General features: G+C 42.5%; 3 protein-coding genes across 5 annotated transcripts in view; 2 read left to right on the top strand and 1 right to left on the bottom strand.

Annotated features, from left to right (window-relative positions):
- The first annotated feature begins 780 nt into the window (after positions 1-780).
- On the top strand, positions 781-3,855 carry timm8b (translocase of inner mitochondrial membrane 8 homolog B (yeast)). Its single transcript, XM_084558332.1, has 2 exons — positions 781-1,241; positions 2,202-3,855. Exons 1-2 carry the CDS (start codon positions 1,140-1,142, stop codon positions 2,367-2,369), a joined length of 270 nt encoding a protein of 89 aa, XP_084414458.1. The 5' UTR covers positions 781-1,139; the 3' UTR covers positions 2,370-3,855.
- A 404-nt stretch (positions 3,856-4,259) lies between these two features.
- il4i1 (interleukin 4 induced 1) lies at positions 4,260-9,628 on the bottom strand. The gene is made up of 8 exons (XM_084558450.1): positions 9,243-9,628; positions 8,942-9,047; positions 8,463-8,677; positions 8,214-8,326; positions 6,830-7,031; positions 6,685-6,753; positions 6,449-6,585; positions 4,260-5,083 (listed from the first exon to the last, which is right to left on the bottom strand). Exons 1-8 carry the CDS (start codon positions 9,285-9,287, stop codon positions 4,315-4,317), a joined length of 1,656 nt encoding a protein of 551 aa, XP_084414576.1. The 5' UTR covers positions 9,288-9,628; the 3' UTR covers positions 4,260-4,314.
- Positions 9,629-11,486: 1,858 nt separating this feature from the next.
- Positions 11,487-17,042, top strand: part of snx19b (sorting nexin 19b) — a 38,487-nt gene continuing 32,931 nt past the window's right edge. The window contains exons 1-5 of one of the 3 annotated variants that reach the window (XM_084558280.1): positions 11,487-11,785; positions 12,788-13,066; positions 13,181-13,375; positions 13,794-15,029; positions 16,733-16,931. In XM_084558280.1, coding sequence (XP_084414406.1) covers positions 12,863-13,066; positions 13,181-13,375; positions 13,794-15,029; positions 16,733-16,931 — 1,834 coding nt within the window. In that variant the 5' untranslated portion in view covers positions 11,487-11,785; positions 12,788-12,862. Of the gene's footprint in view, positions 11,842-12,787; positions 13,376-13,793; positions 15,030-16,732; positions 16,932-17,042 lie in introns of all 3 variants that reach the window. The other 2 variants (XM_084558278.1, XM_084558279.1) reach the window with 2 other exon arrangements.

The raw sequence follows: 17,042 nt of genomic DNA on the forward strand, positions 1-17,042 counted from the left end.
CAAGTTCTGTACAAAAACAGAATATTTTATGTTTGTCTATTTTCCCACATTTAACAGCTGAGTAAATAAAGAAACTGAAAAGGGAAAATTGGTAAATTCTTCACTTTTTTAACAAAGCAAAACATCTTTTGCATAAACATACCCTTATAGTCTTGTTTCTCTACAGCAAATTATAATATATAATTTGCACTTTAAGGGAGACTTGGGCCTAACACATTCAGCCAGTTGGAACAGAAGAACACACCAGAATAGGCCTGTTTAGTAAGCAGGATTTGATGGTCGCATTCCTACACTTATAAAATGCAATTCAATGTGGAAGTAATCCAAGTATTCAGAATACGTTACTCAGATTGAGTAATGTAACGGAATACGTTACAAATGACATTTTTGGGCATGTATTCTGTATTCTGTAACGGAATACATTTTGAAAGTATCCTTCCCAACACTGTCTACAATACAATTAAATATTTCGTAAAATAATAACAATTTGGACAAACAGGGATCCATAGTTGTGGAGTAAACCAGTTTGGCTAAAATGCTGACTAACCTAAAGAATCATAATACTTCAACTAGACTTAGTTGCACATAACAAAAAAAAAAAAAAAAAAGACTCTTGAGAACCACAAGTAAAAAGAAAGAGAAAATAAAATGAAAATAAAATAGATAAAAAAAAATAAAATGTAAGTAATCTAGTAAAATAAGAAAATAGCTAGTATAAGCAAAAAAATTACAAAATTTGCACGTTGTTGGTATGAATGAAGTTATGTAGCTAGATGTCTTTTAAACAGAGTATGCATTTTATTCCTGATTTAAAAAAAAATAAAAATAAAAAATAAATCTGAGGGAAAATGTAACTATCCTCCGAAGTCTTTTCCGTAGATTCTCTCTCTTTTTAATATCTTTGTAAGCGTCGACCCTTGCGTCACCTTTAGTGCGCCGATTTACAAACGTCACAGGCGGAAGTCCCCGCTCAGCGTAGCGCGTCATATGATTTGTACATCAGTGGTGTTTTCCGAGCCGCAGCGCCCACTAGCGGTGAAACCGAAGGTCACCTAAGCTCCCCTCAGCTCCCTTCAGCCGCTTAGCACCGGGTGTTGCTCCAGACCACAGTTGCTTTGTAACTATTTAATAAGAAGACCATGGACAGCTTTGACAGTCTTGGTGCGTCCGAGAAAGCAGAGGCGTCGGAGCTTCAGCGTATGATCGCCATAGAGCAACAGAAAGCTCAGTTCCAGGCTCAGGTTGGTATGCTAGCGATGCTAACTGGTGTCAGGCCACATGCTCACATTCTCTGGACAGTACCACATAAAACTGACAGCTTTGTAATGGAGTTTGATATGTCTCAGTTTATAGCTGCTGAAGAGTCATATTCTGCTGTTATTAATGTATACAGTCAATAGTTATCATGTGTCTGGAAACAGTCTGGATATAGTGGACTCTACAAGGTTACAAAAAGTTACATCAGCTCAGGTTAATCCAGCCCTGGCTGTAAAGTCCCAACATGTGTAGAAATTGTTGGTAGACCACTACTGAACTAGAATGGTAATTGGATGCTGTAGATTGTGTAATATAGAGCATTACCAGCTTATTATAGCTCATGAAGTGTAAATATCACCACCTGAGAGATAGCTGGATTATTAGGAGTGTTCAAATTAATAGAGAAATATGATGCACAGGAGAGCTCTACAGCACAAAAAGGTATGGACGGTGATGAATGATTGCAGGATACTTTCCATGGGGATAGAAAACATCCCTCTCAACATCCAAGTGAGGTATACAGGAGACATGTAGCATATTCATTCATTCAGTCATTCATCTTCTGTAACCGCTTGTCCTGTGAAGGGTCGGTGATCGCTGGTTTAAAGTGTCCAAGTTGAAGGCCAGAAACGTTTGACTTCAGAGTCCAGCATTTAATTTCATCCCAAGAACACACCAAAGCAACTGTGCAAAGACACAAGCGTTAGTTCAAACTCAACCAAACAGACTGAGCATTATAGCTCCCTTGTAAACAGTGTCGCCAGCAGTGAGTAACAACAAGTAAAATTTGAGTCGGTATCATGCCGCAGTTGATACTCATCATATTGGAATTTATTGGATTTGAAGTATAATTGTATCTACAGCTCTGTTCCTGCTGCCTGCTCAAACCAGACTTGCACATACTGCAACAGTTCTCAACCAGATTTTGGTATGTCGTATTCCAGGTGCACAGTTTCACTGACATCTGCTGGGACAAGTGCGTGGACAGTCCGGGCTCCAAGCTGGACCACCGGACGGAGACGTGCCTGGTGAGCTGCGTTGAGCGATTCATCGACACCACCCTGGCGATCACCAACCGCTTCACGCAGATGGTGCAGAAGGGCGCTCATTGATAACGGACTGCCATAGGACTGTATTGTGAAATTTAAATGTTTTGTATTCCTAACGTGTTGATGGGAGACGACGTGAAGAGGACTCAGTTTAGAGAGTGTATTCTCTAGACTGATGTTGCTGGCGGGGTAACTGGGGAAACTGCGTGCTTCAGCCTGTGAGCTGAGAAGTCATGTAATGGGACGTAAGCAAACATGTTCACCAGTGCAGCCTGCCTGTGATCCTGAACAGGATCTAATCCAGGTCCCTTTAAGGAGGTCGTAGAAGGTATTAAAAATCTAAAATGTTCTGCAACTCTAAAAAAAAATGCGTGACTCTTCCTTTCATTGGTTTTCAACTCGGCTTATTCATGTCGTGTGCCATAAAGATTAGCAAAATGTTTTTAAAACAACCAAGTTCAGCAACTCCAAAAACATCTGTTAATAATATTTGGAACTGTTAAATACAGATAGACTGTCCTATTGATACGTACCTCTGCATCCCTGACCTTGCAGCGGCACTGCAAATGTCTTTCAGTGCTTTAATCAGCCACACCTAAGAAGGTCTCTTGTCCAGGTCATGCTATATCTAAAAAAACAAACAAAGCTGAAACAAAGGAAGCTTTACTTGAAGACATTTCACCACTCATCCAAGTGGCTTCTTCAGTTTTAAATGATGATGCCGTGAGATTTATTGTGAACATCTGTGGGTACCTGAAACTCATGTGAAAACCCCTCTCTGAACAGCAACAAAACAGAGTTAACATCCGTCACCAAAAGGTTTATCCTAATTCACAGCTCGAGTCTGAAGAGTATGTGTTGCTCTTCAGTCCACCCAACACATAAAGCCCCGAATGATTCGACTGGCTTGGTAAATGTAGGCGAGAGCACAATCGGGTCCCAGCAGAGGGCTTCCACCTCAAAAATTTTGTGTCTGGCTTTCCTGCTAGTGTCGTAGTCAATGCATGTCACCTGAGCGCCGTGGAGTTGAATTTGTTTGCAACAAAATGGCACTGATTGATTGTACGACTATCAAATTGCCTGCAGAGTTTTTTTCTCTCTCTCTGTATCGGTTGAAAGTCGTCCCATGAGGAAATCTAAATAGAGTGGTGTAGTGCCACACTACTGGGAAAATATGTGATATAAAAGGGAATGAATAATGTCGTAAAAAGAACTACTAAAGGCGTGTGTTACCGTCACTTCCTCTGTACTGTGCAGCCGAATATCAAGTGAATCCATCTATAAATAAATGTGTACTCATAAGCAAAACACTAGAGGTCAGAGTTATTCCATTCATTCTTTTCCACTTAGTTTTAGTGAATATGTTTTAGTGAGAGTTAAAAACCCAGTGTTAAATATTGTGTTGTAATGTACAGTGTATCAACCAGTGAGTGTTTAAGGCTTCCTGCCGCGGGTCACTCTACATCCACAGAGCCGACTGATTATTCCACATTAGCATCAGGTTACTAGTGTTGTAGCAGAAATCAAAATTAACGTGGAGTTCTTGACATGTGTAAGAGTATTTTCTGTACTTTCCGGGACACTTACACAGGTTCTCTTGTAGGGCTTTTACTCAGGAACAAGTGACAATGAAAAGCATTGACTTTATTCATATATTTGATTTGCTCAAAATGTGACGTAGCTGAAAAGACACAAAAATACAGAAATGTACACAATTGCTGGTTTAGTCTCAGTAATCAGAACCTTATATTACAATATTTTATAATGCTGCTAATACACAGTGTCTGGCTGAGGTGAAGATAATTAAAGTTGCAGTATAATGTGGGATTTAATCAATATATTTGCTAAAATAAACAAGCTTTTACATAAAGGCTACTTAGACCAATAAATATATTCATATCATAGAAAATGTACATCACACCAGATTGGGCTGACGCTAATAGACCAGTACCCAGGCATACCCTAGAAAAGTGAACAAAAGTAAAAAATAAAATGTCTACATATATAACTACAGTGTATGGCTGTTAATATTTTTAGCGGCCCTGAGTGCAGACTTCATGGCAGTTTCAATCCACCCATGAGGCGTAGCTGTGTGCTCCCCTGCAAAGTGCACCCGTCCCTCACTCTGGAACAGTTCTCTGGCGTAGTGTCCCTGCTGGTAGGGAGTGAATAGAGCAAAGGCCCCGAGACTGTAAGGATCCAGACCCCACTTCTTCACCATTCCCCCGGTGCACAGAGGCCTGATGCCCTCTCCGTGGATCTTCACCAAGTCCTCCAGGACCACGGCCATCAGCTCCTCCTCGCTCATCCCCTGGAAGAGGGTGGAGTCGTCAGAGCATGTGTAGGATGCCAGGAGGGCCCCCGCCGGCGTACCAGGGAAGCTGTGGCTGGGGTAGTAGATGAATCGAGACGGCCGGTCTGTGATGCTCTTCCCGCCCCTGATGCCCTCTTTCTCCCAGAAGCGCTCTCGAAAGCTGAGAACCACCTTGGTGGAGCTGACGTAATGAACTGAGCGCAGGGCCTCCATCTTGTCCCCAGAGAGTGGGGGCTGGAAGTCAATGAAGAGGGTGGCCTTGGCAGTAGGTGTGACCAGGGCGTAGTCCACTGTTAGGTTGTTCAGGGAGCCTGAATTACGCCAGTCCTGGTATGTTATGGTCACATTCCCACCGCCTGTTTGGTTTATCAGCTTAACCTTGGAGTTGAGAAGGATTGTAGCATTTAAAAGCTCGTAGAAAGCCCTGGGGAGGTGGTCAAAGCCATTTGTCACTTCATAGTACCTGGAAAAATAATCACAATACACCATGAATGCTACAATTATCCATATTGTTATACTAAAATGTGAGTGGTTCTTATAGAGCAGTAGTGATTCATCAGATACAGCAGCTGTTACAATATTGTGCTGAAACTGCAATCAGATCTCAAGTGCTAGCCTGGGACGCATGTTCAGATGCATTTTAATGTGACCTGTGGTGTGACCACTGGCGAGCTGGCCACTTGAATTTGGATTGTCTAGGTCGGACATTAATGAAAGGTCTGAACGGAGCCAGAGGCGGATTTGGTGAAGACCAAAACTGAGATAAAATGACACACATGATCATCAGGCGGCCAAAAATCACTACTCAAAATCTGATGTTCTCACCATAGCAGCTTGATAAACAACATTAAAATAGTGGTGGGAGGGGAACCTCAACGGCTTTAGAGTTGAAGACACTGACACGTTCTACAAATCAAAAGTGGCACTCGCTTAAACTTTTTTTGTTGACACATGTTATACAACCAACAGTTGTGAGTTTACTTTAAATTGGTGCTGATATAACAACAATGTGTGCTTGAAAAACACCAAGACTTGCTGAAAATATAGCTGGCCACACTTAGCCAAGTTCTGTCGCTAGCGGTGTGAGCATAGCTTTTTGTGAGTTAGCATGCTAACTGTGTTTAGCTAGCAAACACAAATGGCGCTCAGGCTAAAGGTAGCGGAACAAAAGCTTTGGATAGAGTGAAAATGTGACCAGACTGTGGCACTGGATGAAACATCAGGGTGTTTAGTCTTCTCCTGGAGATTATGGATGTGTAAGTTCACAGCAATCCATCACAGTTAGGGAAGATGTTTCAGTCAGCCATCAGGACCATGCTTTTAGAAAAGCTAATAAACACTGTACTGGCTCTTGCGAACTCAAACAATGAGATCATTTCTGCCTTCATTTCCACCTATTTCTGAGATCCACTGCTAAATTATGCCCACAGGCAAACAGCATAGCTGTCACAGTTAAAGCCTCAGAGTGTGACTGTTTTCCATTCGTCTCTCCTCCCTCCCATCAGATGTCCTCAACTGTTTACAACACCCACCTGACCCTCACCCAATTTCCCTCACAGCTCACGTTTCCATGGATGCGTTTGTGTGTTCAGTTTCGACTCGTTTTGTCCGGCCTATTTTTGATGACTTCCATAAAGCCTGCTTTACGAACTTCTATCTCTGTTTGCTCTTTATTTGTGTGCTGTCCTACCTGTCACTTGCCATACTAATGGTAAGCTTCTGTTTTCATATTTGCCAATAAATCTTAAAACATCCCGTCTGTCTTTTCTTTTAGTTCATCCCCCAGTTCTCTGTGACATAACACATTGGTAAAACAAACAGTCCTCACTCAATGTTGTCGTTGATGTCCGACTGCATGTACAGCATCTCTATCAGCGATGTGTAGAAGAGGCTGTTCTCATTCAGGATGTCCCCGATCATCCTCAAAGCACCCCGACTCAGGTTGCCCTCCTTCACCAGATATTCCTGTCAGTGGACAAATGTAAGCTGTATGAAGTGACATTTGTCTTCACACATTCAAACTATATATCTGTTAAGCAATCGTCCAAACAACTAAATCTCTACCTTAACTGTGTAGGAATCATATTTATCCAACGTGGAGCTGCAACCGATCACCTTCAGGTCGTCCCTCACCTGTGCACAGATTGCAATACTTACACTCCTATCCATGTGAGAAAAATAATTACCAGTGTGTGAAAAGCTCACAAACCTTCCACAGTGACTGGCTGAAGAGCTGAGAGGCCGACTTCCCCTTCTCTCTGTCATTCAGGCTGTAGTTGAGCACACCGGGATTGTTCTCCACGGTGTACGTCTTCTGTAGAATCCCATTTACATAATAGTAGGTGTTGATGTCATCTTGGATGAAACGGTTCAGGGAAATTTGTAATTTGGAAGCAAAGGAAAGGAGAATCCTGCGAAATGAACGTCTCATATTACATTTTTTAGGTAGAATCAGTGCTGGATGAAGAATTAGATCAAGTCACTGACACTGACAGTTTATCCGAACAGTAATGGTTGATGTGGATAATATGTTAACTAACATAATAGGTTACGAGAGGTAACTTCCGGTTTAATGCTGGGTTTTAAGTGTCACAAATGTGGATCAGTTCTGGTTTACCGGTGTGTATTGCCTTGGTAACTCATGCAGCACCTAACCTGCCACAGACCAGTTTATGTTGAGGATAGCAGATTAGCATGGATAAAGGCACAGCCTAGAGGCTACTGACCAATCAGTTCTATTAGGAAATGGAAGAGCCAAACTCTACCTTCTACATTTTATTTTGTTCCTCTTGGCTCATCAGTTTGTTGCTAGGTTTTCTTCATGGCAACAACTATGTTGCTTTTACCTAGATTATAGTTTTAAGCTGATCACATTTGTTTAGTATAATTCTTCTCGTGAGAAATGTGCATGTTTTGACCTGTCTTAGTGACTGGTCATTTGGTGCAAACTCCGCCTCTTTCACAGTATGTGCAGTGCTTGTGGCGGCTCCTATCTGAAACCGGTGCTCTGTATAATGAAAGGATATCCTGAGTGTGTTGTATCATCCATTAAATAACACCTCTTCCTACTCAGTATACAAATATTTCCACGAGGTAATTGTCTCTCTCGACTGTCTGGTGTTTGCTGGCTTTATTAAAGCTGCCTTTTGTAGTGGAAAACAACTGATGACAGCTGTGAAACGGTTAGTAAAGCTAAACAACAGTATTGCTGATACTTCTCATGGAGCAATCTCTAATGTTAATATGAATATATTGACTTTTTAAGAAAATCACAAGTTCTTCTTTCTTTTAATTCAGTAACAGAATACAGGTGACATCTACATAATGTTTCAAAAGTAACATTTGATGTGTAGCTAAATCATTTATAGCTCTCTACAACATTTATAATTTATAACTCTAATTCTAATTTATGCTGCGATTAAGCTGATGTGTTATGAAAAGCACTTCTCCCTGTGTCTACAGCCTGAGCTGCTTTGATTGTTGAGCTGTATATTTAAATCATGAGCCTGTAGAGCACACACACCATTCATTCATTTCCTCTGAAACACACTAGAACTTCAGCAGACAGTTCAGACGGACATGTCACTACTCACTTATGAAAGCTGGGGATCCTCATAGCTCCCACTTCTGCGTACCAGCCCTCTCTCCTGTTTCTGAAGGTCTCCACCCGTCCTCCGATGCGATTACTGGCCTCTATTATGGTCACCTGTTTGTCCAAGTGGGACACATAATCATCACTCCTTAACATGTACAGCGTGTGTGTTTCATCAGTTTTCAATCAGACAAATCTCGATTAGCGTCATAGCACACGTGGAAGACTTTATTTCTTCCTTAAAAATGACCTTATGTCCAGCGTCTTCCAGGAACTTTGCAGCCGTCAGTCCAGCCATGCCCCCGCCGATGATTGCCACATGTCGAGGTGTCTTCGCGGCGGGAAGACCTTTATTCACAATGTCCAGGAGCTCGCTGTAGTCTGTGTCTTGGAGGCACTCGTACAGAGGGTCTCCGATGATCCCGCTCACAGCAAACACCACAGCACCCACTAGAACCAGAGGAACTGGTGGAGGAAGAAAATATCAACGTCCAGGGATCATGAGGCAAACTGTGACTGAAGGCGGACTGAAACAGCCGGAAATTCAAAGAAATTAAATAATATCCCTAAGGGATTGCTAAGCAACTTCCAGTTTCCTCTTGTTTTTTACTCCTGAGCTTACAAATTGAGTTATGACAGATAATATTAAAATATCCTGCTCACACTGAAACATCAGACATATAACTATTAAATGAACGCATCATGTAACAGCACCTTTTTAGTACTTACAGAATTTGCACAGGGCCATGTGAGGCATCATCTTGATGATGGAGCTCCACAGTCTGGACCGCTTCCCCCTGCTGCTGACACTGACACTATGAGAGGAAAATGAAACCTAACAAACACAAGCATGTGGCACTAGTTTAGTGGGGAAGGCTCAGGCTGCATGATCATGAACACATCTTACTTTCACTTCCATACCTGAATTATGTCCCTGGCTATAAAGATTTGGTAAGCCCTTAACAAATTGCAATTAATGAATTCTCTTAAATGAGAAGAGGATGTTTGCTCTGCTCTATATTCCACTCACCTTTGTCAAAGGTAACGTCTGGTAAGTTGTCATAAGCCTATTCATGACTGAGGAGAAACGACACAGAGTCCCTGACCTGGCTAAACTCTGTTAAGTGACTCTCCATACAAAAGGGTGCGCGGAAAACCTGGAAGTGTGGTGTGTGTGAAACTGCACACAAGGTAATTTTAATGAGGGACTGTGTGGCTCCCTCAGGTCTTCCAGAAATATTTTCCCACACCGGCTCGAGAGTCAACCACACTGAACAAATCAGATTAGTGAGGTCATACTTGTCATCAGCATGCATAGCCCATTTCCTCCATCTTCGCTCATTTCAATATCTGACCTGAAAGTGCTCATTTAGTCGGTGTCCAAAGTGACCAAGCCGAACTTAAAGCTGCATTACATTATATTCTTGGAAAAAACGCAGTACATGTACAAATGATCTCCTAAAATATCTACAGTTGTTTGTTTTCTTTTTACTAATTATTGGTAAACCGGTAAAAAGCATGCAGTCTGTGTGGACTCACCCAACTCTTTCCGTGTCCAGGACTCAACAGCTCATGGAGGGGATTTATAGGCTGCAGTGTGTGAAAACAAAACCAATGAGAAAGAAAGTTTCATTTTCCTGACAGAAGCTCGACCCAACTTTTTTTTTTTGTTCCCAAAAGTAAACACAGAATGATTCACTTTTGCAGAAGTTGGAAGTTCTAAAAGCACACAAAAGGAAAGTGCTGAGGAAATGTTTAATCTAAATTACCAATAACAAAGGATTCATGAAGATGTGACTTACAACGTAAAGAAAACCGTTCCTAGAAAAAAACATACCTGTTGAAAATCTCAAGTAGCGTTAAATGCCTGCTTTTCCACACACAGAGAGAGACGTGTACCGTTCCTGCTTATTGTTGCTCAGGTGCCATTCACAGGTTAGGAAACTATTTAGCCATATATAGATGATGTACAGCTGAACGCAGCATTGCTCGAAGTCAAGGGTCAGGTTTTATTTCACATTTTTTTTGTCAGTATATGGGGAAACACTGAGGTCGCTGAACTAATGAGGCTTTGGGTGTTAAGTCAGCCATGTTAATGTATAATTTGTAATGTGCAGCCCTCCCCACAGCCTGAGAAACCTGGAAGAGGGCTTAACATTGAAGAAAAGAGAGGGAAATACAAGAAAGAAAAGGCAAGTATATGTTTTTAGCAAAAAAAAAGGAAAAAAAAAAAAAAAGCTTAACAAGAGAAGGGATGAGAAGGCTCCAAACTTTGCCAGACAAAGTTGGTGATGTGATATTAGCATCAGCATAAGTAGCTAATGTTTAGGATCCACATATTTGTCATGGTACCTGTGGATGAGGCTAGCTAGAAAGAGACAGTTTGGGAGACATGGGGCTACAGTGGTGTTGGTGCCCTTTTACGGGAGATTTAATAGGGGTATGGGTCAGTTAAGTACAAGTCCTGTGTATCTGTGTGTGTGCAAGGGTCAGGGGTGACGTAAATTATGTCAAATGCCAAAGACTGCAAGGAGGCCGTTACATTGTTAAGCAAAAGTGGAAACAAAACGACATTTGGACTTTTCGTAGATAGTGTTTTAGTCAGTTTTTGACCTTTTAGATACAGAGATAATAGAGAGCAGTCCCGTCCCTTGTCCTCACTATTGTTCTACTAATCTTTGTAACTCTGGGGTTTTCTCATACACGATTTGTTTCATTGTCTTCATACACATTTTTGAACATTACCAGTGTACCAAGGTGCTTTCCACTGACAGTGTGAGGGCAGCACAAATAGGAGAGAAATTACTCATTATCAGTAATGATGAATTTTCCAACTTATAACCGACTGCCCAGACTATTTCTGAACTGGTCACATCTGACTTTTATACTTTTTTACGGCCTGAATGGGTTCATTTTTAAAAGTACTGTTTTGGGACTATAGGGACTGTTCATTCGATGAGACAATCCCACTGCAGCCCATTTGATTCTTTTAGCCCAGTTATGTCTGAGGGCCCACAAGCTGCATGACACTGTCTCTTTTGATGTTACCACAAAGCAGCACTTTCAAAGAGACACTTTAAGGTCAGGAGTTTTGCTTCAGCAGTCGGATTATTTTCAGATTAACATGGTAAAGGGAAGTTTCTGTAGGATTGCCTTATCTATACAGTCAGCTGTTTTTTTGTTTTGTTTTTTCTAATTTGCACTCAATACACTGTCATTTCCGTTAGTTGGTGTGTCTCATGTCACAATTTGTCTTTGTCTTCTCCAGTCTCTCCAATTCGACATGGGCCTTACGCAGTGGCACAGCATCATGGGAGCTGTAGTTTTTGAGTGCAAACAAAACAATCTGTTCTTTCTCTTTTTCCCGTCGAAGTGATTTTACGTCCTTATTCTAAAATACTTGACAACGTTATTTTATCTCTCCAGAGCATCGGCGGACAGATGAGGGCCTTCCTCATTTTAACATACGTCACAATACCGGAAGTAAACAAACCAGACGAGAGAGAAAGAGAGAGAGAGAGTCGTCCCGACGCTCACGAGATCTCTCTCCGAGTGCTGACACAACTCATCCAGGTTATTTTTTTATTCTTCAGCTGTGTAGTCAGAAAGCTTTAATGTATGGAATAAAGGTACTCCTCTTCTAAATGTGTAGTTTTTGCATATGCCAATTTAGCAGTTACGTTGTTACGCTATTGACATATGGACGCATACCGCACGGCATCATAGAAAACCCCGGACGAATCAATAATATCTTAATTTCGGCATATTTGTAACACGTTAAGAACCATCTGCAGCTGTAATATTCGTGCCCCCCTTCCTGTTGCGTCGAACTATCCATTTTAATGATGGTGGTGGCGACGGAGACAGTCTAATACCGTTAGAACAATCATAAAATAGATATTGTGTCAAATATATGTGTCCAGGTCGACTAAGGTGTATGCCGAATCTTCGGCTGGTGCGTGTTATGCTACCTGAAAAGTCTTAAAACCGAGTTTGTTTGACGTAGACGCAATATGCAACAAATACACCGCAAACTGTCAAATTTGTGAGCGGGGTTTGGTGTTGCGTTTGTTGCCCCCCCACCAAAACAGTCAACGGTATGTACTAGCCGAGCTAACGCCGGACAAACTAGCAGGCAAAGATTATTGAAATGTAAAAATACAGATGATAAATGTATGGCTCAACCCCTGCTAATAACATCGTACAAACTAGCGTTAGCAGCTAGCATAAACATGAGCAAATGGTGTCCATGAGAATCAAAGACGATATGCTAATTTATGCTAATCTGTTTTTTGAAACCACTTATGCATGCATTATACTTTAAAATCAGTTTTTATACTTTGTTATCTCAGTGGATATTGTATTGCATATTCACAGTAAGCATAAGCTGTGTAACTAAGCTGCTAGGTCATGAATAGGCGATAGCAACAGGAGGATGCAGGCTGTATGTAGGCTAGTCTGACCATGCATTCAACCTCTTCACTTCACATTATCACACAGTGACACTCATGAGGCGGCGCCGTTTCTTTGTATGTTATACTAAACCTCTATTATGTACCAATTCTGCTTTTTAAGGTGTGATGTTGCCCCGGCATGCTTGATCTCCACGATTCTCGTTGAGGGTGTCAGGACAGTAACCCCTGCAGTGCCATGGCGGAGGTGTTGGGACAGAGGAGCTTGCTGGGCTTTGGGGTGTTATTGGCGTGGCTCGTGCTCTTCCACCTGCTGGTCAACATCTGGCTGCTGTGCGTGTTCACCAGCCTGCTGGTGGTGCTCGGCGGCTGGCTCGGTTCGCAGGCCGCCCTGGAGTCTGACAGCGTGGTTCACCTGGAGAGATTTATCACCTTGGAGCCGGTGAGTGTGGGTCACTGCTCCGGGCTCCAGTGTTGCTTTCACTTTTCATTCATAGACGAGCTTATGTCTAGCTCCAGTATCACTTCTTTCATGCTCGCCTGCAATTGCTTTCAGGTCCCGCCATCTGCTGAGGATGAGCATCACTTGGACCAGGAGATCCACAACACAGTGAGGAAAATCATCAGGGACTTTGTCACCTCCTGGTACTCCACTGTGTCCTCTGAGAGTACTTTTGAAACTGAGGTTCAAGAGGCTATGGTGTCTATGGCTATGGAGCTGAAACTGCGCGCAAGACAGGTTGACCGGAAGGTACTAAAGTTTTAACATCATAGGAGCGTTCACACTGCGCTCCATTGTGTTTGCATACAATTTGTGTAGCTGAGATACGGATAGCTTTCTCAGTGACTTGCTAAACGCCGTCATCATTCATTTGCACAAAAGGGACACTTGTTATTTGAATGGAAAGGAAAAAGCATACAACTGACATAAAAAGAAAATGTGTTTTGATCCCGTTATTTATCTTTTAATCCCTGAGATCCTTCTGCAGTTTATTTTCGAGGATAACTGTCCCAGGTGTGGCACAGTCTATACAACCTGAAAGACACATCAGCGCTTTTCACGTTTGCACACGAACATAACTGATAAATTCCTTTAAAATATATCAGAAGTAAAAACCCTTGTCGTTTGTTTTAATCCTTAAATGTGGCCTCTTTTTAAATTTCTGCAGCAATTTACCCAAAGGATCCTCGATCTCTTCGGCTGCCACGTGCAGGACTACTTCAGAGCCAAGGAGCTAGTGGCCGAGCAGCAGACCTCACTGACTGCAAATCGCAGCGGTGAGAGCGAGGAGCTGTGGAAGGCATATTCCACCGTTACCACACCTCATCTCGCCATGACCAGTGACGCGGTGGAGGTCAACTTTGTCAGAGCTGTCGTAGATTTGTTGCTGCATGTTTTGGTGCCACCGCCTCACTTGGAAACCTGCACCGGGCGTTTCGTCGTTGGTGAGCTCATCACCTGCAACGTCCTTCTACCCCTCATTGATAAACTATCTGACCCCGACTGGTTGAACCTCCTTTTGATTGAAATCTTCGACAAGTCTCGCAGAACACAAGAGACGGTAGCAACAGAACAACTGCCTCCGCCCCCACCGCTACCACGGCCACATTCTGAATCAGAGCCCAGTAGTGTGGTACAACAGGCACCACAGGTACTTCAAAAGAACAGTGAAGTTCCTCCACAAAGAGCAGAGGCAGAAATCATCACTGACACAGAAATGGCCATGCCGGAGCTTGCTGCCTATGACGTGGTTGACTCCAGAGAGGTGGAATTTCCACACAACACGGAAGAAGATGAAACTACCCGAGCCTTTTTAAGGCATTACATCAGAGGAAGCAAGTCAAACCCCTTTTACCAGGAAAACGACTCTGACCTGGATTCTCCTTTGGCTGACTACAAACTGAGTTCCATTGATTCCTTGGTCATGATAGGTCAAGAGGAAGGTCTGTACGAGAGACCGAAAGAATGCATGACATCTGTTGCAAACAACAACGGGGTGGACTTGGAGGATGTTTCCCCCAGTCCGGTGGATGGCTCGTGCCCTAAAGTCCTGGTGAACTCAGAACCAGCGGAACACCCTAATGGCTGTGGATCAGTTAGGACAGCAGAGGGGACTCCCAGTGTCGTCAGCCTCCAGGACCTGGAGCGAGAAGGCAGTATCCCTGCAGTAAACCCAAACAGAGAGCTTCTCCTGGGAATAGAACAAACTGGGATGATGAATTCCAACGAGCTGACTGCAGTCAGTCCGATGCAGGGCGGTTCCCCTGTGGCAACATTCAGTTTTGAACCCCTCAGCAGCCCTGAAGGACCAGTCATCATTCAGAACCTCCGCATCTCTGGCACCATCACAGCTAAGGAACACAGAGGCACCGGCTCACACCCCTACACACTCTACACCATTAAAGTAAGGAGATTAACTAATAGTATATCATTATTTATTTTTTATGTATTGTTTGCAGTCCAGTTTTATGGTGTGAACCTTTGTTGGCACGAGGCAGATGTATGGCCCAGAGATTAGAGCACAAATAGATTTTCATGGGCAACTTTGAATGGAGTTGAATGGAGACAATCTTTTCACGAGGGGGGTTCCTGGGTTTCTTTATATTGTGTATACACACGAGAATGCATGATTCACGCCCATTTTATTGGTTTTAAACTGTACTTTTGTTTAACAACGGTTTGTGGAGATGTGGCAACTAAAATGTTTTAGTTAATGTTATTAGTCACAATACCCAGGAGATTTGGTTTACTATCCTAAATGACAGAAAAAAAGCATCACATTTTCACATTTAATCTTGAGAAATGAGTAGATGACTATATCCACGATCACTTATCCTAAATGGTATGTAAGCCTGAGGCTTACCGACAGAGTTAGCCCATGAGTTCATAGTCTGCAAAGCTACTACAGCACCAACAGCATCAAGATTTTATCAAATGGAACAGTTTGTGAAAGTTCCTCCATGGCAATATCACACAAAATTTACTGTATATTCATTTTATTACTAATTAAAAAAATAATAAGTTGAATATACTCTTGAGCGACGACCATAGCATGTTCCTAAATTATGTTTGTCAAACAGTCGCCCCTATCACTTTTTATGGACAACTTTGTGCAATGACAGTGGCAATAAAGATATAGAGCGATGAGGCAAACGGGCTCCTCAGGTAAGAAGTAAAGTTTATACACATGTCAGTTCATTAGGTTCACTCGGGACAGTGAGTGCATTCTTATATAACAGTCCTGCGCTAAATCCTCCTTCGTGATTGTTATATTGTTTATGTTGAAACAGTGCCAGAAAGGTGGTTATTCAACTGGATGATCATTTTAGAGGATGTAGTTCGTGGTGCAGTTAAACTGCATTAAAATAAACTGTTTTCAAAATAGAAGCATGTGTCGGTACTGCATAACATGTATTTTAGACTAATCGGAATACCATAACCTTCATGAAGCTGAGATTTAGTGCAGGACTATTATATAAGAATGCATTCACTTGTGAACCTGATGAACTGTTTAGTGAGTGTAATAGGCGGTTTAGGCTTCTGCGTCAATTTGACGCCGTAGCTACGGTGACAGCGCAGACCCTACGCAGACCCTAGTGCTGTAGCTGACGTGCACCTCCCCAGAAATTTAACTACGTGTCGCAGCTATACAGACTTCAAGGGCTGTGATTGGTCTGCTCGGTAGGAGGGTGTTTCTGCTTTAGTATTTCCGGCTCATTCTTTTTGGATTGTTTTGGATCAATAAAGATGGAGCACATCCAAAAAAAAAAACCCACAGCGCTGACTAGCATTTGGGTGGCGTTTTTTACAGAGCAAGCCAGACTGACGAGTGCACAAGCATTAATGGCTCGCACTGGCGTCAGCTACATGCGTAAGTTACGGCGTCTGTGTCCTGCAGGACCCTAGATGAGCCTTAAGTCAGAGGTGTCCACATCTGAGTTTTAAGCTAATGTCTGTACTATTATACTATACATACTCTACCACAAATTAGCCTTAGGAACTTTAATGTATTTTACAAACTGTGTCACAAATTGCCGTATGTTGCTCACAATATTAATTGTCATATTGACCTATGCGAGCCTTACACATTGTTGTGTTGGTTTTCAGTACGAGACAGCGATGAGTTGCGAGAACGCAGGAAGCGTCCAGCCAGCCTCTGAGGATGCTGAAAATCTTCAGACGGGTTGTGAGAATCCATCACCTGTGCAGCCCGTAGCCTATCACATGGTCAACAGACGGTACAGCGAATTCCTCAACCTGCAAACACGGTTGGAAGAAAAAACAGAACTGCGAAAACTCATTAAAGGTACGCGGGACGGGCTCTTTGGCTCAGTGCATTTTTATCCATTTACATCAACATTTGAAGCGTCAAAATGTAGCTTTGTGGCTTTCCACTAAAAATCAACCTTTGACCAAA

Source organism: Chelon labrosus (assembly GCF_963514085.1).
Source record: "Chelon labrosus genome assembly, chromosome: 13".
Lineage (NCBI taxonomy): Eukaryota > Metazoa > Chordata > Actinopteri > Mugiliformes > Mugilidae > Chelon > Chelon labrosus.

Excerpts from the sequence above, each read along its gene's own strand:
- il4i1 (XM_084558450.1), bottom strand. The coding sequence starts at position 9,287 with ATGAATAGGCTTATGACAACTTACCAGACGTTACCTTTGACAAAG. Across the intron at positions 8,327-8,462 it reads TGGAAGACGCTGGACATAAG|GTGACCATAATAGAGGCCAG; the intron begins GTCATTTTTAAG and ends TTGGACAAACAG. Across the intron at positions 7,032-8,213 it reads AGGATCCCCAGCTTTCATAA|GATTCTCCTTTCCTTTGCTT; the intron begins GTGAGTAGTGAC and ends TTCATTTCGCAG.
- timm8b (XM_084558332.1), top strand. The coding sequence starts at position 1,140 with ATGGACAGCTTTGACAGTCTTGGTGCGTCCGAGAAAGCAGAGGCGTCG. Across the intron at positions 1,242-2,201 it reads AAGCTCAGTTCCAGGCTCAG|GTGCACAGTTTCACTGACAT; the intron begins GTTGGTATGCTA and ends GTCGTATTCCAG.